Source organism: Mugil cephalus, chromosome 12 (assembly GCF_022458985.1).
Source record: "Mugil cephalus isolate CIBA_MC_2020 chromosome 12, CIBA_Mcephalus_1.1, whole genome shotgun sequence".
In the NCBI taxonomy this organism is placed as follows: domain Eukaryota; kingdom Metazoa; phylum Chordata; class Actinopteri; order Mugiliformes; family Mugilidae; genus Mugil; species Mugil cephalus.
In genome coordinates this window covers 20242611-20266279 of record NC_061781.1, presented here as the reverse complement: position 1 = coordinate 20266279, position 23669 = coordinate 20242611, and the positions used below count along the sequence as shown (strand labels likewise).

General features: G+C 41.8%; 1 protein-coding gene across 1 annotated transcript in view; it reads right to left on the bottom strand.

Moving 5' to 3' along the window:
* Positions 1–23669, bottom strand: part of itgbl1 (integrin, beta-like 1) — a 44296-nt gene that overhangs the window by 1085 nt on the left and 19542 nt on the right. The window contains exons 6-10 of the mRNA XM_047600869.1: positions 22895–23035; positions 21809–21955; positions 12590–12706; positions 5320–5466; positions 3136–3249 (exon numbers count right to left, since the gene is read on the bottom strand). Coding sequence (XP_047456825.1) covers positions 3136–3249; positions 5320–5466; positions 12590–12706; positions 21809–21955; positions 22895–23035 — 666 coding nt within the window. The remainder of the gene's footprint in view (positions 1–3135; positions 3250–5319; positions 5467–12589; positions 12707–21808; positions 21956–22894; positions 23036–23669) is intronic.

Sequence of the window (23669 nt, the reverse complement as noted above, 5' to 3'; positions counted from 1 at the left end):
TTGTCTCAGTATTTTAATCCTGCATCCTCCCTGTAGTCGGTTAGTTCCCACTCAAGAAGTAAATGTTAAAAAACAAGCTTTCTGTAGGAGGACTGCAGATGAATGCACTGTGTAACCTACAGCTCATTGTCATAGGAACACCAGGTACTTATACAGCAATTTAGTTATGAGTTAAAGTTTTTTTGAGAACAGTTGAACCTGAGAGAGGAATATCCTACATCAGGACATCTGGCTAATGGGATCAACCTATTATCTTAAGACTTACCACCTTACCACATGTCCCCAGAACATGGCTTTTTAAAGTTTCAGATCAAAGTACAGCACACATAGTTTGTGCTATAATGACGGTATACCTCAGATTTTTAGCCCTGATCCAAGTGGGCTGTTTATTGTAGCTTCAAATGCAAATTAGCTGCTTTCCCTGTTTTTATTTATTTATTTTTTATTCAATTTTCTTCCTTATTATTTATCTTTTTACACAGTCTGGTCTTTATTCTTGTTACTTTTCTGCCCCTGTGTATGCTGTTGCAAACTGAAATTTTCCCATTGTGGGACAAATAAAGATTTTTCTATTCTATTCTATCTATATAGCATCAAAAACATCAAAAACTGGAGGAGGGCGCGCGGCTTAAGGCCTCGTAGAGAATGAGAAGAATGAGGGATTCAGGGACAGAGGAGAAGGGAGGAGAGAGCAGCATAAAGGAAGGCAAGAGTAACGATACGGCTGCAAGGAAAACACTGGAGGTCAACCAGGGACGGAGCCGTCTCCGTATGAAACCTGACTCACTCTGTTGGAATCATTGAGACGGGAAGGACACAAGGCATGGACTTCTCTCATATTTCACCGGTTTCACACACAGTCTTATCTTTATTGATAAAATCGATTCTTCTCTCCCTTTTCTTTCCCTTTAGGGATAAAAAAAAGTGAGGATATCATCATCTCAATAGGATTACCCAAGTGTGGGGGGAGCTTTCAGTTATGTTTTCTTCTTTGCAGCCTTTACATCAGCTCCTCTGTTTCATTAGGAGTTTATTCAAACTAATGTCTACAGCTAAACTGAAACCTCGAGTGATTTCTGCCAATTAGCGAAACCTGCTAGGGATAAAACGCGAACAGTGTCGACTAAATGTCGTCATCTATTTGTTTTTGCAGACAGCTGAACAGAACTCTTTTTTTTTGTTTTTTTTTGTCTCTCTCCTTTTTTTTTTTTGACATAGTTGCTGAAATGATCACATTCGGTGCATGAAATTAACCAGCGAGCATTCCTAATACGCTCAATTTTCCACATCACTCATCGGTTGTATGCGTAATGAGAATCTACAGCTTTGAAGGGGTCCGTGAAATCTCTGCATACATAGTAATTTCTTGGCAAACTTGTAAAACAAAATTATTTTTTATCATTACTGTGTGTGTGGGGGGAGGGGGAGGGGGGGATGACTCAATTATTGCTATCTGATGAAAACAAGCGGTGATCCTTATTGCTAAATACGCAATCTAGTTCGGAATCGCCTTTTCGCGTCTTTCACACGGTCGTTTCTTACATTTATACTCCGACTGGAACATTCAAGCACACGTTGCAGCATGTTTTCTGCATTTGCTTCCTGTCTCCAAGGATTTTTAAAACAACACTGGTCTGCTTTAAGCTTGACATTGGGAGTCACAAAGTCCTGACGGGAAACGCTGGTGAGCAGCTATCCAGACTTTGACAGGCCCCGGGCAAAAACAATTATGAGCTTTTCCATTATCAGTGGGGAGAATATAGCTCCTGTGGATAAATGGCCACACGCAATAGAGGTATGTCTTGTCTCAATTAATTTTTTACTGTTGTCTGACTCACAGCCATCGCTGTTCTTGTTAGTGGGATTTAATAATAATAATAATAATAATAATAATAAAAAACATACTGTGTATAAAATGCATTTAAATTCTCAGAAGTAACTGTACTTATTGGGCTTAATGGACCATGTGGCAGGTTGATGTGTAGCGGTTTTATAGCTGTTTCATCGGATGCCTCTATCCATGTTTTATAAGGTGTATATACACCGCTCAGGCATAACATTATGACCATATTCCTGATATTGTGTAGGTCGGCTAGGATGGGGTTGCTTGGTACACGCCAATGTAACATCCCCACGAATGCCAGGTCACAAGATGTTGTTGTCAGTCTTATTCACTTCCTCTGTAAGAGGTTTTAATGCTATGCTCCTGTAGATGGTGGGTTATCTTTGACGTACACTACCAGTCTGGTATAATTGGCCAGGGATTCATCCTACATCCAAAGTGAATGACCCAAAACTTTAGTCCAAACTATAGCAGAACTACCTCAGGATACAAACAAGATTTAACCCTGTGGAGCTGGTTTGTGATGAACTGGACGCGAAGCTCACCACGAGTGCCAAACATTTCTGGGAACTTCTGCAACAAGATTGGGAAGAACTCCCTGGAAAATATTAGATTTCCATTTTAGAAAGAAAGAATGTCCCAAGTGTGTTTTCACATGTTAAATCATCTTAAATCATGAGACGGCTACTTTGATGAGTTGAAAGTTTAAATATATTTTGGATTATATATTTATTCCATAATTGTTTTTGAACCTCAGTTACTTGTTTGGTCTATGCTTTCATTTCAGAGTAAAATAAGACATTAAACTACATTTAAATAAAAAAGAAAGAAATATTGGGGTGTTCTAAAACTTCTGACCAGTACTGTACATGTTAATGTGACTGGTGATCTGTCCTAATAGATCTTGCTCCAGCTCCCTGTGACCCTCTGTAGGATGGACATTTTAAATGTAAAATAGGAATGCGTTAACTTAAATAAATATTTCCACCATAACTATTAAACGAAAGCAGTTTCAGGAAACTGAAAGCTATTCCACTTGTTAGAAAATACCATCTTTTATCTGTGTTAATCTTTTTTTTTTACATAAATGAAGCATGGCTACACTCAGGACAGTGTTGTGATAGCGGTGCTCTTTTATTTTCTGACTGCCTAATAAATCATAATAAATCATCACGCTGCTGAGGCACCGGGGTCTCTTTCGGGTCAGCTACATTTTGGATCAGGTCTAATTATCATTTGTGTCACTTCGGATAAGGTCCCCTCGCCTCCGAAACGCCCGTGCGTTTCATTACCTGTGCAGATGAGGCCGTCGTGTTTGTCACACTCCCGGTCGTCGCACTCGCAGTACTCTCCAGACACCCACCAATCTTGGGGGGAGCAGATACACTGGCCGCAGTGACAGGAACCTGCAATAAACACATATTTTATTAACAACACTTTTTTTTGAGATTTTGTGCTTTTGTCCAATTCATTTTTTTTCTTTTTAATAAAACAGCATGTGTTTTTCTTTTAATAAACGCTGTTTGTATTACTTCCTGTAAGTTGGATATGAGACGTTCCCTCAGGAAACAGCTACTAATATACTTTTAGCACCAGGATACCAATCCACCCACACTTTAAACCTCCTCTCTCTCCCATCAGAGCCTGTTTCTCTCGCTCTTGAGGGCAGTAGCAGGATAATAAGGTATTAAGGATTGGCGGAGACAAACAAATCTACTGCCGTCTGCTTGATTTTTTTGTTTTTTTTCCCCCCAAAACTCACAGGTCTGGCAACTGTGTTTCCAATCTCCCCAATTTCCATCCACATGACGCTGGCTTACAGGAACCAACTGTGCCAAGTGTCAGCAGGTGAAGTGAGGAGACGGAGAGAGGGTGAAGCAGATAAGAGAGAGGCGAGACGAGGGGAAGGGATGAGGGGGAATATGGTGGCGGGTGTATGAATGTGCTGGAGCATGGAGAATGAGCACGCTCATCTTCATTTTCACGCCCGGCTCGGCTCCGCGAGGCTGGACTCTCTGCAGCCGGTCTATTTCTGTTGCGTCACCGCTAAACAGCAGAGGAAGAAATCCCGTCGCGTGGTGTCATTAGCCGCCAAATGATACATGCGATGTAGTGGCGATGTACAGCGCTCCATTATAAACGTACAGGACACAGCTGACGGCTCCCTTCTGCAATTGTCTGGATGAAAATATTACCACGTAAAGGACACTAAAAGTTAATATAGTCCAGAGTGGAAATGTGACTTTAATATTAAAATCTGTTGTAAAGAATTGCTGTCAGTGTAATAAGCTGGTAGAAACGGAGATGCAGTTCACAGTAGGACATTTTTAATAAGGCTGTTTTGTACTTAAATTATATTTCTATTTTGTGAGGCCGTTTTTGAATCTGCATTTTGTACAGAACTGGAAGCTACCTTGTCATTAGCGCAGAGAGAACAAATGGAGTTATCTAGTACAGAAAGGAAACCGCTAAGAAAAAAATCAATATATCGAGCCGGGTAATACCCAACAATAATAGCCTGACTCCTGAGGCCTGTTTGACAAGTACGGAGCAATCTTCATGAAGTAGCTCAGAACACGAGTTAATGGCAAATGAAGGTTTTAAAGCCTTGGATCCTGTCTCATTGTCAATCTGTGTTGCTCCTCATCAGCCGGATTTTTGGGGATTGTAATTGCTCCTCTAAATTCTGGCATGCGACACTTTTTTAGACACTTCCTCGATTCCATTTATTCTGACTTTTAGACGTATGATTGCCACTGAACTGAACTGGAAGTATTTTCTTTTTTCTTTTTCTTTTTCTTTTGAAATCTGGAGCATCGCAAAGTTGCTAGTAGTGATTCAGTGGACAAATGCTGCCGAGAAACACAGAGAGATTTATCTGGCCTTGATTGGCCTAATCGTTTATCAGGGGCTTGAAAGTTCCCCTCTATGGCTTTGAGAGGCTCAATAAACGATAATGAACTCAATAATCAACATCTTAGGGGACACAAACCCCCCAAAACACCAGAGGTTTTATATCTTCAGTGATCTCAATATTGCATTATTTTAATTTCATGCAACATTCATAGATCAGATTCTGGACGTTCCTGCTATTTGCAAAAGTCTAACCTGAGATGTTTGGATTGAGAGTTATTTTTTACACAGGACCTTGCAAGAGCTAGTGTATGTGCACATACTCTAATCAGGCACAACATTATGGCCACATTCCTAATATTGTGTAGGCCTCCCTTGCGCCTCGCGATACTAGGAATTTTAGTTTCGATCCGATGCCAGGTAAATACAATGTTATTAACTTCTCCAGCCAGTGGTCATAATGTTGTGGCTGATTGGTGTAATACTTTGAAAGTATTTGTTTTGTGTGCATGTGTATGTTTTGCTAAACCTCTTAGCTAAAGCATCTTAACCAAATACCAACTTTCTACCAACCATTTTCCAGCGCAGCATTGAATAAAAACATAAACGAACTCGCCGTTCACCTTTTCCACTGCACATGATCCCATCGGCGGTCTCACAGAGCTCCTTGCTCTGGGCGTCGCTCATGTCACAAGACCTGGGGAACTGGCACAGCTTCCCGAACCAGCCCTCCTTGCAGATGCACCGTCCACACGAGCAGTAACCGTGACCTGGTGGCGGAGGGCAGAAGGGCCTTCATTTAAAGGAGACAGAATGTGGAGGGGGAAAAAAAAACAAACCTAAACACATGAAAAAAGAAATAAGTAAAGCTTAGCAAAAAGTCAAGAAAAATGCCAGTGGAGGGAGGGAGGGAGGAAAAAAGATACCAGTAAATCACATAAATACGGAAAGTTGACAGTGCAGACACCGAACCTTGACACTAATAGGCTGTACAAGAAGGCAGAGCTGCAGGAAGATGAGAGAGACGCAGCAAGCTTATTGTATTTTCCCGGGGGACATGAAAGGAACTGTCATCACTGGTCTTGTCCCGTCCTTAATAAATCTCCAGTGCTTCAGAGAGAGAAGAGAGAAAAAAAAGAATGGCAATGGCAGAAAAAAACACAAAATACATGAGAAGGCGCAGTTTAATTGGTTGGAAAAAGCTAGTTGAGTGCTGCGATGCCTTAATAGCCGCCAGTCTCACTGTGGTTTTGACAAGCGCTATAACAATTAGGCCCGCCTTCATCTCCGACAAGACCCTCGGATCACTCGGCGTGCTTACATCAATATAAATCATATCACGTAGAGGCGGTCGCATCATTGATTGATTCCTTTATGTTCACATCTGTGTAACAGACCCCAGGTTGAAGAGGTGGTAATGAGCTGAGCATTTATCCATCATTTTCATCATCGCAAATCCATACAGAGCCTCTGGAAATAGTTTGATGCATAGGTGCATTGATCCAATCAAACAGCTGTTCAGTTCAGTTGTGCTCCTCTCGGCTGAAAGTCGACGCCTCTTAGAGTCGCGCAATCGAGGCCAACGTGCACGCGTGAAGGCGGAGAAGTTGGAAACCTTACTTGACCTCGGAAATGATGACACTTTATAGCACGCTGGTTGTTGCAGAGTCATTATAAAAAGAAAGAACAAGCGTGGGCGACTTCTTCCTTGGATGGATGTCCCACCAAAGCATTTATCAAAGGGATTCTCTTCTACTACAACCAACCACAGCGTCTAGCTAGCTGTCGCTGACTCTCATTGTTCGAGTGCTTCTGAATTTAGTCCAATCAGCATCATGTTACATACATACTGCTGGCCCAGCCCTTAGGAGCGATTTCAACAGAGCTGAATCTCTTCTCAGAGGACTTGCACTTCTTCACGAGTGATGCTAACATAACGTGTTACTCTAATCTGACCACTTTTTTCCAGTAACAAGTAATCTAACATGTTACTATCTCCAAACCAGTAATCAGATTAAAGTTACTTATCCAAGTTATTGCGCGCTACTGTTTTTCCCATTTTTTAATTTGCTTTCTTCTTGCGTTGCATTTTCGACCTGGAGATATTGCCACTGGAGTAGTGAGTTAGAGGCGCAGCTTGGAGGCCGAAGGGTCAAAGGTTTCGCCTCTCCGAGAGAAAACAAAAAAAAAAAGTCTCTATGTCTGGTGTGGAGCAAAACCAGTAAGTTGTAGAAGTTGGTTGGGCAGTGTGTTGTAGAAGAAATCCTGTGTTTTACTTTTTAAAGGAGTAATCACTAATCAGATTACTTTTTCAAGGTAATTGTGGCAACACTGTTCTTCACACATAACCCATTGTCATCTTAACACTTCCTCATTTTTTATTCTGATTGCTGTGTTTTTTCTGATTGAAGCCAGTTAGCTAGCAATCAAGATGATCTTACAGTGACTGTGCTTCCCATTGACATAGAACTGGTTAGAGATATGCCTGATTTCAATGAGAGGGTAATCGATCATTTTACTTTGAGTATTGCTTTGAAGGGGTGATCAGCAAAATGTCAACATTAGTGCGTAATGTTATTCAAGTTATTTAATTACACTAAATTTGAAAACATTCAGCCACCATGTTGCTTAGCTCATCACAACCCCTAGGGGGTCGGCGGAGGTACTGCAGGGGGATGGGTCACAACAGCTTTGGTTGATTATATATATATTATATATATTTACATATATTATATAGCACTTCAATCACAGGAGCTTTCTCAAAGTTGCACCGTTCTACGCTAGAGCTGTCAATCTAAGCCTCCTGTACACAGTAGGCCCCGCCCCTATGGTTCCTGAGCCAATCACGAATTTGCATATTACACGCTGACTCTATATATACACATAAACAAAAACATTGCCATTTTTCCTTTGATTTCTTGGAGTTTGATGCTGACGTTTCTCTGAGAAAACCTGAGAGAGAAGAATCAAATCTTCACTGTCTTCAGGGGCTCGGCTCAAACTGAGTCTATAGCCAAACACCAACTATATGAACTTGAAGCAATGGATCATTCCACATTGTCTGTCTCTCTTCACTATCTCTTGATCTCTGCCTCACCCCACTTTCTGGCGCTGTGGGAGTTTTTAATCAATCAGAGGCGTAGAGTCAGCGGACGGTGTATTGAGAATGCCTGTGTGTGTGTGTGTGGTTGTGTTGGCGAGAGGTTATAAATGAAAGTAAGCTAGTTTCTGTCTCAGATAGAGAGGAGTGGCAGCTATGGCAGGCCATGCATGGCTGCCTCAATCAGCCAGCCTGGGAGAGCGGTTAATTGCTTTGGAGAAACGGCAACCTAGCCCTCATTCAATTAGTCTGACTGCACCTGCCTTTCACAGAGCATGCATTTAGCATTTAGAGATGGACTGTGGAAAGGAGGCTGCCTGTGAAACTAACCCAGTAAAGGTTTGTACTATATTCAGAGAGAGTCTGTCAGCGAGGGGGTTAAGAGTTCAAGGAAAACAACGAAGCTGTGTGAGTAAATGTGAGGACGAGAAGAAAATACTTAGAAACAACAATTTCCTAGTTTAAGTTTTTTTGTCCTTTGCATTGGTGTAGGTAGAATATGTCATTACAGGCATCTCCAATTTTAAATTATCTGAAATTTCATCTAAAATTGAGTCTGTTGCTCTCAGCAACTCACCATCCAATTCAGTTAAATTTATAGTTTAAGCTGTGATTTTATTGTAAATGCCAAGCATTTGCTCTTATCTTGGCATCCATCACTGGTAAATATTTTACTTGAACTAGATCAGTGAACAGCCACAGCAGTTATTTAATGCCAACAACAGCAGCCAAATTCCACTGCTTCTTTGTGTTAGCAGCCTGGATATGTTTGGAAATCGGACACAACTCTTCGTGTTGTAAAGGGGCTAGTTGGGGCGCGATGGGAATTTCTTTTGGGCGCCTTCCCTTGGAGGTTTTATCGATCAAGGCCAGCTGAGAGGAGACACTGGGGTATATCCGCGGGAATCTACTGCTCTATGCTCTGCATCTGCAAATGTTGCACATTTTATTTAATTTTATTGCACTATTTTTTTATGTTTTTATATCCTTTACTTCCTCCTCGTCCCGAGAAACAAATTTCGTTTGTATGCACAACATATACATGACAATAAAGAATCTTGAACCTTGAATGCCTCGGGATGGATGTGCCACTAGTTGCCACTGGTTTACGCTTCAGTGGGACAGACGTCAAAACACCTCCCCAAACACTAATCGACGCCGGTGTGTTTTTAGCCAGTCGGGTTAGTTGTTGTTTCTACTTCCTGCTTCACTTTCAACAATGGCAACTGAAGCTTTCACCTAAATTACGCCTACAGTATACATTTGTAAATCTATGATGTGTGATGTATTCCATCTTTATTGATCCAAAGAAAATCAATTTGAAAATTGTGGAGATGGTGAAGCAGATGGAAATAGTAAAGTGGAAATACGCCGCTACCAAGTGGACCAATCACTGTGTTGCCTCAATACATAGTTCCATTTCTGGGGAGGTGCACGTCGGGCCATGGGGCTAGGGTCTGCGTAGGGTTCATGCTAGCTATGGTGTCAAACTGGCGCAGAAGCATAAACCGTAGATTAGCCTGATGCAACGGTGACTCGACTATAAATGTCTATATGAAATGGATGGATTGAGTTTGCCACTAATGCTACCCAAATGTAACAAATATAACTTTGATTGTGGTCTAACTTGGAGGAAGAAGAATGGCGATAGCCACACAATCTCCTGAGAACAGCCTGTGCATTGAGTTGCAGCTTCTCCAAAGAAACTTTGGCGTAGGTCAAACCTGGTATCACTGCTTTAAATTTAGGTTCCCTGCTTCCCAGCTTCATGTGCTCATGTCTTACTGGGGTATGCACATATTAGAAAAGCCATCATTAATGTTAGCAGGAGAACAAGTATTAAGTGGAGTGCACATATGGGTTTTAGAGAAGGCAGAACAGGGCATTGAGAGCCGCAGCCTGCAATCTAGCGAAACACTAATGTCATGCTCATGTCCTGTGGGGGTTAACGTAATGACTGGTTTCAGACTTTTAAATACTGTTCATGTCAACGTCCAAGTCATAATTATCATTCTGTGAAATTTGGATATTTTAAGAGGTCTTGTACTTTATATCCAGACCTGGCATTTAATATTAAGAAGTGCCTGAACAATTCTACACATGCTGAACTCTTAGGTGAGCCCAAATCTGTAGTTCAACCCAAATTTAATGACTACGGTACCATATCATAATGGCCACAGTATTTACAAGCAATAGTATCTACAACCTTATATGTCAAATGAGAAAAGTGACATTCTGTCAACATGGAGAGGCGCCTCTTTCCACCTAATCCATATAACATGCTAAATGCTCCTTCGACGTACAAAAGACACCCCTAAAGGCATTAAAGAAAGAGCACTTAGGCCTTAATTGCTGAGTGTAAAGCCGATATTTTGGCTGCTCTCTCTGCTTCTTCTTTGTATTTGGAGAAAGGCCTCGAGAGCTCAGTGTGGACTGAGCTGACTGACAAGCTTGTTAACACTGAAGGACTGAATTATACGCACTTGTCTCTTCCCTGTTGTCTGCAGTGAATCCCAAACGTCCAGGGGCACTGACAGCACCGCACCATTGCTTGGTAGGTTTCCTACAAACCTCTTATTATAAAGCTCCTTTCTGTTTGGTCCCCACTTGTCAGTCTGGGTACCCTGTTTAGTGTCACTCTCAGCTTCTGTGAACAGGCCTGCGAGTACACAGTCTTAATTGTCATTTGCCTCACAGCATGTGTGTGTTAGGGGTATACGTTATGTTTGTTTGTGCGACTGCACTGGTGTTTTCCGTGAGACAGGCAGGCTCTCCCCAGTAGCCTTAGGAAGGATTGTCTCCACACAGCCCAGCACATGACGAGTGCCAGTAAACCAATCACATGAATACTGCATCCAGCTTTAAAATAAAAACGTGCCCCCCTGATGCTGCAGTGCACGACACAGCCCACTGCTGCATTAAAAAAAAGAGGGGGAATACACATGCGCATCCGTATGGGTAGGAGATAAACAGATTGCATTTTCATTTAAATAAATGTTTGCCAAATGAGGTAGCACAGTGGCGAGCTCGTTGTCTGCTGATGAGCATCCAGTGGAAATGCAGAATTAAATTACTGCTAATGTAATCCGTAGCCCTTTTGCACCGCTGCAGCTTCACCTTAACAGTGTTTAACCATCGAAACGCAACGGTTGTCACTGGAAATGCAATGCGATCTGTCAGTGGGTTTAACACTTGCACTGTTGCTTTTACATGATAGTCTTTTTTTGGTGTTGTTTTTCCAGACAATTGAGCAGCACGAAATTTTGCAGAGTGTCGGAACAAGTAGGGGTAACCACAGTGAGCTGTTAGATGAGGAGCTGCAGAAGACAGACAGCACACCTCACACTTCTCAGTGAGGTGACAAACAAAATCATGACTTCTTTTTATTAAAATAACAACACCTTGCATTAGTTTTGCTACCTCTGTTGTACTAAACTGCACTTGCACTCACCACCACCAACAGGTGTCCCCAAATCTACCAGAGTTGAAATCTTGAAAGATTGACACTTTAAAAATGCAAAAACAATAAAAATAAAAATAAAAATAAAAAATGAACAAAGCCCCTTCCCTGTTTGCTATAAAAGGGGATTAATATCTGGAAATGATTCCTTAGAAAGCTGTGCATATGTTAATCACTGAAATTAATTTATTTGCGCTACAGTTCTTTTGTGCGTTGCTTTTCTCTGTTCCCGGTATCTTTCTGGCAGCTGGAGCGTCTTCAATGGAAATATGGAAATATCCATTTCAATGGAGCCTCTAATGTTTTAGTAAGATCTATCCATTACAGTGGCTACGCTTAAAAATGGCTCAAAATCAGAGCACAAACTTCCCAAGAGCTCAAACAGAAGCGTCGAAAGGATTACAACAATTTCTCACAAATTAAGCTCAAGGGGTTTTGAGGGTTGTGCCTGCGGATATCAATGAGAGCAGATAGGCGCACACTGTATTGATCTTCAAATTAGCACACGTGCTATTGGCACAGTTTCAAAGTTGGTGAGTGTATGCGTCGCACGAAACTGCTCGGTTTCCGTGAGGCCTCATCTTTAACCTTGGAAGACAAGAGACACAGCAGGCAGCAATGTTTCAAGTATTCCAGATCAGATTCAACAAGATCTCTTAGTTGAGTGAGCTGATTTGAGTTTTTGTCTTCCTCTTCTGACTGGTTTCCAGCAAGACTTTGAAATTGCAGAGCTGCGGGTACACCACCTGAAATCAGCTGATTTAACTTTATTTCTTTTCTCCACAATAATCTTTGAGCTGTACTATAATTCAAACGGGGTTAGGAGGTTCAGTGTTTACGTATTTAGAGCTCTGACTCATGCTATGTCGTCTGTAAAGGCTTTGCAAATCCCCAAGTTTGCACAGAAAACAGAGCAATATTGTTGTGCTGCAAAAGCACAGCACCAGTATCACAATCACTAACGGGATGATGGAGAATGAATATGTGTTTTTTAGGTGGGTGGGGCTTAGGACAGATACGACAGCTGTTTTTTTTTTCCATATGCTCTACAAGACATCTCATTTGCACCAATTTTCTTGTACTCAGACAAATTTCCCAGGGGATAAATAAAGTATCAGTCTAATCTGATCTAATTTGATGCACAATGTCATAGATTCTCATAGATTACACAGCCTCTAATCAATAGAACTGCAATCAACAACTTCCCACACAAAAACAGTAACATCCTTACTTTTCTGCTCTACGAACTGAGCAGGCATGTAAAAACTCAGACACAGAGCCCTGAATGGACACAAATATATTTTTGTGAGTGTGTGTGTGCGTGTGATCTCACCTCCACAGACTTCTCCGCTGATGTCTTCGCACTGACGGTCATCGCACTCACAGTTTTTGCCATGAACGCGACTGTCCCCAAGTGGGTGGCATGTACACTGTCCACATTGGCACTGACCTAGAAAAAACAAAACAAAAAACAAAAAAAGAGACGTTTTCTTACATCTGAGTCGTGTTTCAAAGCAGGGTTTTGTGTTTTCAATGGTTGTTTTAGATGGATATTCTTGGTTTTCCCGCAGCATCTTGTATCATTTTTTACTTCCTCTGATCAACCTGGAGGTCAGGTCGCCTGCATGACCTGCAGATGTACGCAATGGCCGGTTTTAAACTAGACCTAATCTGCCTGACAACATTCATTCTAGCCACAAAATGCCAATAATGTAATGTGATGCACGAGAATCGCTCACTGCAACAAACACCCACACGGGCTGCACATCTACGCACACACGTCAAGATGCCGCTATCCCACTTCAATCAGCGAGCTGTCAGCGAAGAAGGCCACAGGGGAGGTTACTGAGTGAGCGTGCTGTCTAATGGCGAAGCTCATTAGAAAAACATCATCTATTCTGAAGTATCATTGGAGGTGTGCAGCATACCAGCGCATTGATCATTTTACCGGACTGCTCAGAGTTATTTTAATTAAAAGCCCAGCGTAGGCCTCACGCATATATTCACTTAATTTAGCAGCTATAATCACTATATTAGCATGATATTTATGGTTTATAACATAATATAACTGAGCCACCTGATGCCGTAAGTACTTATCAATGTAGAGTGATTGTCAGCGATTATAATTGTATTCGTACAACCGTGTCTACACGCATTTTGAAATAATTCTGGTCCGAGGTTCCAACTTTGCTGTGAAGATATATGTGTTTAAACGTATGGCTGAACACTGGGAAGTTGTACTTTTGTCAGGAAGACCTTCCCCTTCCTGGGTCTCCCCGGTCTTGCGTCGCTCCCCAACCTGCAGCCGAAGCGCAACTTCCCAGTGAGAGCAGAGCCTGTTTTCCCGAGACAATGAGATAATTAACTCGAGATCTCCAGAAAACAAAGGAAATTAACTTGTCATGGGAAAACAGAGGAAATCATATGTATGAATGCATATTTTCATTCCCACTACTTAAACAGTTTGATGATTTGCTACTGCCATATTTCTAATGTATCTAATTAATCTGCTCAGACCACTCTGTTCAAACTGAGTAGCTACCTGATACATTGTCGTTCTGACTGGGCTGTTATTTTGATTTTGATCAGAATGACTTTTTGCATTTGCAGTGCACCCGTTGTCAAATAAACTATTTTCTTTTTTTATTTGCTCGTGTTTTGTCTATTTGCACATATTTTCTCAAGTTGCAGTGCATTGAGCTCACTCAGCCACCGCACTCATGACTAATATATATTGCCATGCACCGACACATTTTCCTCTACTTCTTTGAGCTCATAAGAGAAGTACTGTTTCTTACATATACATTGACAAACATCAGCTACTGTACATATGTTGAACTCAGGCCTTGGACTTTGCTTTACATTCAAACTAACTGTTGTTGCTGATATGTTTTAGGTCTCATGTCGTGTGTCTCTCTTCATTACTATGACTCATGATGGCAGCAATCTAATTCTAAAATGCCGAATGCATTTTCAAATAGCTTTCTGCTCTGCGCTTTACCAACAAGGGAGAAAAACAGCCTTGGTCACCTTTAAAATCTTTTACTGTTCCTGCAGACAAAAGACACCCAGAAGGGCTACAAATAGGTAATCTGCCCTCCAAGAAAGATAATTGCACAAAGAGAATTTCCCAGCTCAGGGAAGACAGATGGGTAAAACGCAGCACCCTGAGTGCCCCTCTTTCTCTTTCACCCTCTTTTTTATTGAGCTGGGTATGTCCTTTTTGCACAATCATTATTCACTCTGAGTATTTCCCCTGTTTGTATCCCTGCAAGGTGCATTCTCTGTTTAGTGGCACTAAATAACACCCAGAAACACATCTACAAATCTAGTATGTGCCTGGCTTTATCCTACAGTGAGTCACTGAGTGGAATTAGTGGAAATATATAGCGCAGAACGTGAATTTACAAGACAGCCACTCGACCGACAGCCTCATCAAATGTGTGGTCCATGTCACATCACCGTCACTTCTTAGGACCACACGCGCGCGCACACTCTCTCTCTCTTCCTGTTTCACATACAACATACCACCATCTGCTCTGGGGACTCAGTTACCCTAGCAACCGGTGATGTCATAACACCCCTGCCTTATCGATTATCTCTGCGTTCGTCAAACTGTCTACGTCCGTGTGCGTGTGCGTCGATGTGTGTTGAATTTGTCATCCCATCTAAGAAGAACAACACCTTAAGGATACATCTGCAGACACACTCTTGAGAAAACGTGTCAGTTTTCGTAAACATCTGTGCAGAATTGCAGGTGATGGAGAGGCTATTTATTTTATTTTTTTATTTTGCGTGCAGAAATCTTCAGAGGTGTTATACATTAAATGCATGAATTGGATGAATGCTTCATTAGCAGGTGGTGCGTTTAAATAATGGGCGGTCATGTTTCTCCTCTCGGTTCACCAAAAAGCAGCAGGGGCTGGGCTAAGAGTCCAAGCCAGCGTCCCCTAAGGGAAAACTGATCTTTATAGTAACGCAAAATCCTCCAACATAAATGGATAAGTCATGGCGGAAATATAATGGAGAATTCTATTAATAGCAGTTTTCCCATTGTGTAATGATATGCATGGAATTCTTAAAAAAAAAAAAAAAAAAAAAAAAAATCCCATAGTCTCTGTAGAATAGTTTTCCTGGTCTTTTCTTAGTCAATATAACTTAATATTGCAATTAATATTGTACTTAGCCGGGAGATATACCAGCAATATATTTGAATCCAAATATCCACCCTTTATAAATTATACACAGTTTCACTGCACCTCAAATTCAAATTAAAGACTTCAGATGGCTACAGGGATGTCAAGTTAAAGCAGAAGCCTCGTGCACTGTGCAGTAGTGGTGGTGGTACATCAGCCGTTACTGGAGCTCACTACAGAGAAGGGAGAGGTTTATGCGAAGTTTTACATCCAGGCGGTGTCACATTTTCAGAGAAGTGGTCTGAACCCAGTGGGAAGCGCATGCCGAACTGAGCAGCGGTGCCTGATCTGCATAAACAAAAACCACAACTGTGACAGCCCTGTCGCCACAGAACCATGAAACGGGCACATACATTTGTGTTTCTACCCGACTTACCACCTAAACTCAGTGAAAAACCTTAAAGCTGCAGAGTTAAATTTAAATGTACTCACAGATATCCACTGCACTGTATAAAACAGAAAAGAATTACCATAATTAAACTTGGCTATTGGAAATAACTAGACTATTTATCGTTTCACGTAATTCTGTGACAGCTGCAGTGAGCCCTGCATTACCACAAACAGAATAAATTTAGTCTAATGATGGCCCCTTCTGTGCTTATGCTGTGCTCGTGTGTCATCTTGTGAATAAAAGCGAGTGCAGCATCGATCGACTCGGAAGAACTGAGCGACTGATCAGCGGTGGGTGCTTGAGTATCAATACAATGTAAACAAAAATACACTATTACAAGTCCCACATGAAAAATCCTACTTAAATAAAAGTGCGTAAATATGAGTAACAGAATGTAGCCACGGTGTTAAAATAAAAATGCTGGTTTGGCCCCCGTGATATATTATTAATTGTGGCGTCATTAGATGATTAATACTGAATCATCAGTGTGCAAGCAGCATGCGGAGCTACGTAGGTTACTTTATATAGACTTTAAATTACAAATGTACCAAGTAAATCAGCATGTGATCATGAGACAGTTAATGGGCGAGGAAAAAGAAAAAGTTCTTCCGCTGTTGGACCTTTTCTCAAGATTTTGGTGAGATATTGGAACATTTATTGAAATGAAAGGAAAACTGAAGGAATTTAAATCACTTTGTGGTTGAAATGTGAACGTACATTGCTTTATCTAATATAGTCAAAAAGGTTTGAAAATTGATTGATTGATTGATTTGATAGTTGTATCTGGGTTGTATTTCAAAAGCTTGTTATATTAGTCATTGTGTAATCTTAATTTTAAAGGTAACTAGTAACTAAAGTTGTCAAATTGGAGCACAAAGTGCAATATTTCCCCTGAAATGTAGTGGAATAGAAGTATAAATTAGCATAAAATACAGTACGATAAGTAATGTACTTAGACACCTTGCAATGTGTGTGATAATGCGTGTCTAAACAAGAAAGCTTGAGGCGAACACTGTCACTTTCAACCGTGGAAATGTCGACTTGTTGTATTTTTGGGGCCAAAACAGAAAAATCCATAACACTAACTTGAAGTTTTATCACATACCAGCCACTGCAAGTCGTAGACAACTTTGTTTTGGCTTTGCCGATTAAAAGATTGGAGTGAGACAAGATTAATATGTAATGCATCATCATTTTCAGCCTGGATAACATTATGGGTCAGACTAAATTGTGACTGAAATTACATTAAGTTAATCATCATTTGGGGAATTCTTGTTACAGGTTAATGCTAACCGATAGCTAACGCAATGTTAGTTGTGTGTTTCAGGAGTGTCCAAGCTGATGTTTGTGTTCGTATGGACAAGTCATTGTTCAGATTCTTCTATTGCAAGTCTTGCTCATGTCCATTCATGAGGCATCATCATTTCTAGGCATCTAATGATTTGTATACCTTTTTCTTTCGTGGGTTTCTAAGTTAGGTATGTGTAAATGTCTGGCCATTACATGGTGGGCAGTCCTGTCAAATAGTCCATCCAGTGAGTGATGGACAATTTGGCAAATTACGTGAAGTTAATCATTATTTGGAGGATTCTTGTTACATGTTAATGCTAATTCTAGCTTACGCAGGGGTGTTTCAGGGGTATCCAAGTTGCATTTGCTACATTACCCTCCACAGTCATTCCACTTACTTCTTGTAATATCTTTGTTGGAAAGGCTTCACTTGATAAAGACGGACCAGACTTTGTCCCCTCTGTGTTCCCCTTTGGTCAAAGAGTGTAGGGGTAGATGAATATAGGTCAGAGTTAGCTTTTAAAATAACACTCACAGTCTTGGAGAGTAAATGTATTAGTATATTATCTAAAATATGTGCTTTCCTCATCCATTCTTGCCAAAAACAGTCCGTTGAAATATGATAACTGGCATATACAGGCTATGGTGTTTGAGATGTTTTGCCTCCAGCTAAGCCCCGCCCCTCAAAAAACGTCACACTGTTTACAAACTGTGTAGGGGCAGACAATTTTGTTGTTGTTGAACGGTAAATGCTACGTGGTTATCCGGTTAATATCTGGTTAAAAGCAATGCAACCATGCTGCAAAAGGTATGTGCCATTAATCATTAACAACGAGACAAATAGTAAATGTCTACTACAGGCTACTCTAAAGCAGAGAGCAGAGAAAGGAATCCCGAGAATCAGCAGAAAGATGTTGAAAGCAGGTGTTTCCTTGAGGAAATACCACAGCATAAAGAATGTGCTATCCACCAGCGCCTTGTCTCCATCTCTCAGGAAGAAGGGCTCTGAAGCTGCTGTTTCAAATTTCAAGGCTTTTCCGCTCAAGCTGCCATCTGCACCAGCCGCATTCATCCATGCCTAAGTGATTTTCTACGTCTGTCTCCTTCGGTTTCTCTCTCCCCGTCTCTTACTCTCTTACCCTGCATCCTGTCTTTCCTTCTTTCTCCCTTTTCTTTTGGTTCACATACAGTATTTCCCATCGAACAACCCATGCAATGAACTAATATAGGTAATCCCTGCCAGATAAGAAGTAAATTTGCCACCTTAAACATTATAATATCCGTGCACTCGTAGCCTGGCAGTGTATCCAGCTGATGTGTTTGAAGAGGGGTAGTGAATAGTGCATTCAAACATTTATGACTAGTAACAGAGGAGGAGCAGTCTTTGTGAATTTATATCATTTGAGCATGTTATGAATATAAACTGTTGGGTTTTGCAGATTTCAGAAAGTCTTGTTCTGTGGGGTAGTATCTTCCAGTGTTATTCCTATTTCTGCACACACACACAGTTGGTTCAATGTGCCCGGCGATGGAAATGTGCATCATCAATTGAATGGAGCAGGAAAAATAAATAAAGTTCGAAGAGGACACATTCCTGAATCTAATAATCGTTCTACGGCCAATTTAGGGTTCTATTTTGTTGCAGCATTTGGAGATAATTTAAAAGTGCTTCAGGAGGAATTAGAGCTAATCAACTCTCCCCGCGCAATCATTATGTGAGGTCGAGCGACGCGTCCTTGACCCTGTTGTTTGTTGTGGCGTCGGTTGAGGCTGTCACAATCAACGTCTGGCCAATGCAAAGCGTAATGAAGAGTCATAACATTAAAAGGGAACGGAATTGGTTCTATTCTGAGCGTGCGCTCGCCGTCATTGCTCCAATGTCGGCCTGTGGGGGATGTTTAGTTTTTAATGCAGTTATCTCCATGGTAGCCGCATGAGGTTTCATGTGCTTGATCTAATCAGCTGCTTTCTCGGCCATGGATGTGAGGGATGTCCGCGGCCACGGTAATAGCACAAAGTAGACGCCGCATTTTCTCTATTACCATTTGGAAAACAGAAGCAGTGTAAAAGCTATGGATTCCCCACTGGTTTTCCCCCACAGTCAAATAAAACATGAAATCAATGCTTCGCATTAAACCCTGACAAAGACACGGAGCCCTCAAACCGAGCAGGCTTTTTGTCCACGTGGTATTGCCCACTTCCAACTACATTAATAGGCTGAATCATCACGAGAGCAAAATAATACAGCTGGCTTTACTGTACCTTCCCAGAGACACAGGTTCGCCAGCACAACAATGTTTGGAGCAAAATTAATGGAGCAGAGGTAGACTGAACAATGGCTCATACGGCAAAGTAAGGTTGATTGATTAAGGCTGCAGCATCAGTGTAAAATACAGGAGCAAGAGACATTTTTTCTTATTAGCTAATGGCTGTTGCATACTCTGGAGCAATGCAATATGTCAGTCACTAAGTACAGCAGTGATGTGACCATTGGTGCAGTATACACCGATCAGCCACAACATTAAAACCACAGACAGGAGGTCAAGAATCCCTCCTACACTTGAGTGGATGAACACATGTGCTATGCTGTTATTTGCATTTACTTCTGGTTTCTCAAAACAAAAATCTATTCAGATTTTTTTTACATAAACCCAAGGTGAAATATAAGCACACGATAACTAAGCATCTTTTTTTCCTGAGCCACTGTTTTACCCCATTCATATCCCACCCACACGGGACAATGCGAGCAGTTACTTGGGAGCGAATCAAGAATGTTTTGGTAATTAATAAATAAGTGGCTCCTGAGTAACTCCGATCAAAGACTAAACAAAGCAATTAGTTACGAAAGACCAGACGTGGAGATACAATATTGATGAATCGTTGTTCTCCACGAGCAGTTCTTGATTAACTCTGACTGAGCAGCAGCATTTCATTCATTACTTAACCATTAGTTTTGTGCAGCTCGAGTTTAAGTGACAGAGTTAGTCAGTTTCAGTAGCGGATAAAGTGATTTGCAAAGGTTTCCCTGTTTTGTTGCAATAACTCTCGTAACCATTGTTTGTGATGTTTTTGAGATCTGTGTTGTCTGCCCGGACTAAAAGTGATTGCAAATCCTGTTTTTTTTCATTTCCTGTAAGCATTGTTATGTTTTTGGAACCTTTACAGAATCCTGACTATAAATGCAATACTTTTTTGATTACTTTTTTGATTTCTAGCTTCATGTTATTTCAGTTTTGTACAAGATGTGGCCAGAGCCGTCTGAGGTCACTGTCTTAATTTTTTATTAAATTTGTAAACGCTGAGCTATTTGCACCTCTTTTTGTTGAATGAGAAGCTTTTGGCTGTGTGCATTTGTAGTTCAGTGTATCTTATACAATACTTTGAGCATTGCCGATGTAGCAGCTTAAGGGCTGTCTGCTGTGTTTTGGCTAAGCTCTATTCACTGGTTTGATGTTGGCGCTACTGATCCACCAATAAGAAGTGAGCAATATCTGAACATACACCAATCAGGCATAACATTCAACTTCCTTTCTAATATTGTGTAGGTCTCCCTTGTGCCTCCAAAACAGTTGTGACTCATCAGAGAACGGACATGTGTCCTGTGGTGTCTGGAAACAGGATGTTGTGAGTGGGGGCCATTGGGTCCTATGGGTTGAGAGAAGGGGCCTTGATCAGTTTGGGATGTAGGGAATTTCCTAAACTGTTTTTGTTTTTTGTGTGTCTGTGTCAGGCTGCATCGTGCAAGGGATGGCTGCTACCATCAAGGAGTGTCATTGTTATGGGGTGGGGGTATCGGGTCTAATCTAGGTGGGTGGTACATGTCTAAGTAACATCCACACAAATTCCAGGTCCAAAAGTTTCCCAACAGAACACTGAATTGTTACAAGATGGTCAATGTTATTTAGTTCTCCTGCCAGTGGTTTTAATGTTGTGGCTGATTGGTGCACGTATGTCATTCCAATCACACACAATATCATAGCTTCTACAGTATACAGGTTTTCCACACCTACTATGTACAGTATCGCCCTACTTTTTCCCCACTTTCATCCATCAACCGGCTCATGGGTCCAAGACTGGGCCGAGCGCAGCCTGCACCTTTGTTTTGGTAGCACGAGAGTTGGCTCTGTATCTGAATCTAATATTAGTATTAAGCCTAACATTTGGATGCTCCGAGAAAACAACAAGCTTCCTCTGTGCAGAAGGGCCACTAATGAAGCGTAGAGTGCGCTGTAATAAATCTAGACACATCGACCCACAGCCAGTTCGACGGAGAGGGAGTTGTTGTTCCAGACGTGGATTACATTGTTGCCGACAAAAGTGCCCCTTAATCTGTCTCTCACAAGGTAAACCTGTGCATGTATGCATATGCATGAGCACACACATCACAGCAGACGAACCAGACAGGAGATGAATGCAAGTAAGCGCAGCGCGTTACACGTGCGCACACATTAATGCCTAATGATGATACGTGTGACACAACAGATGTGAGAGTGTAGGTGAGATCAAGGTCAAAGGATGTAATAGCATTTGATGGCTGGGCACGCTTGCGTCGTTAACTCCCTCTTCAGGTTGGATTTAAAGATGTGCAGCACTGGAAATGGCCTATTTTACACCAAGAGGTGAGAGCGGAGTACAGGTCCGCTGCCGTAACCATGGCAACAGGGTGATCGGGTACCTCGTCCGAAGCAGGGCAGGTTGGATGTTCCTCTGCACTTCTTCAGACTGCTTTCCAAAGACAGGGAGCAGGACAGGGGGTGCTCACACTTCTTCCCGGCCCATCCGTCCTTGCAGTCACACCTGCCACAGTTGCACTGGCCATGACCTGCCGAGTGGACGGAAGACGAGTAGAAGAAAGTGGTGGGTTTGTGCAGGCGAGGTTTAAATAACTCACAGCTCACAGAGGGAAAGATTTGGTGAAACAAGTACACCAAGCTGGTGGAAGGAGATGTCGCGGAGCCAAAGAGAAATGGTGTAAAAAGGAGAAAGGGAGGTACATTTTCTGGGACTGAAATTATTAGTGTAATGAATAGTAGTCACCATGGTAGTGCCTGTTAATTAATTCCTTGGAGAAACAGTGGAAAGGTCATTTCCCCCCCGCTCCCCAGTTTATTGCAGAAAGTTCACTTTTATGGCCTTGAAGCTGCACCAAAGTATTAGCAGTCTGTTGCAGTGTTTGGAAAAGCAGTTAGTCAAAGGTAACTGCTGATTGTACCCGCAGCAGCTGCACATTGTAAACCAACGCTTTGGCAAGTTCTCTTGTGAAGAAATAGTTCAGCATTTTTTGGGGAAAGGCTTAAATCTTTAATCACGGCAAAAAGTTTGATGAGAAAATCAAAATCACTTCAAATACATAGCTCGAGCAAGCAGCTAGTGAGCTTAGGTGTGTTCAAAGATGAAGTGAAACATGGAGTCAACGTGAAATTGCCAAAAAAATGCACTTTCCACTGAGGTAGGCCCCAAAAAGCGAGGCAGAGGTTGGATTAAACATCTGTGACATCACCTCCAGGATTCGAGAAGACTGGTTTTGTTGGAATATTATAGCCAGACTTAGGTTTTAACTCGAGGCTAATTAAAAGAAAAATGGTGACTGGACAGGATGTAATTTACAGGTGAGCTGTCACCTTCCCCTTTAGGAGTTGTACAGGTGCACAAGTCATAGAGAGTTTGTCCATCTTTCTGAAGAAGCATTGGGTGAACCTCTGCATCTCTGTTGCATAGCAGGTACATCAGTATATCCTAATCCACAAAAGGTCTCAATTACCTGAGCAGAAGTCATCAGTGTATCGGTCGTACGTCGCGTGGCAGTTCCTCTCATCACACTCGCATGTGTCTCCATGAATGTCTCCCCAGTCGCCGGAGGGATCTACATCATAACAGTTGCACTCCCCACACACACAGGTCCCTAACGGACACATCGCACACACAGCCACACAAATACACGCACTGTAAATTCCCCAAAGTTTTACAATCCAAATTAGTCCATAATATGATTTTAACTGGAAAAATCTGGAACTTGCACAGATTGTGGGCAATTGTAGGAGGAGATATTTCTCCACTTGAGCAACGGCTGCAGCCACAAGGATAAATTCTTCCCTCTTCTATCTTATCTTTGCATCTGTGTCTGTCTCGCAGTTTCTCATTTGTTTTACATCTCAGCCAGGGCATCGGCTGAAACAGCAGCCGGTGGAAATTCCATTTTCTCTTATCAGCGGTGACAGAGCACGGGGAACCCCGGGGGAGCCGGTCCAGCTGGCAAGCCTGTGGGCAGCGACTGGCGCTTGTCTCGCCCCCCGGACCTTGGTTCGCTCACCACCTCATAACTGTGGAGTCCCGGATTAATAGACCCGTGCACTTTTATGTCTGCTACAAATGTCACAGCTGAGCTTCAGAGCAGATAACCACCCTGGTACTCGTTACTCTTCATAAATGTTCTATAAACACTCAGGCGGCATTAGTGAACGCATTATGGTGCATATTCATAGGCTGTTTTCGGCCTGTTTCCGCACAAAAGCACCATGCAACCGTTTTTTATTGAG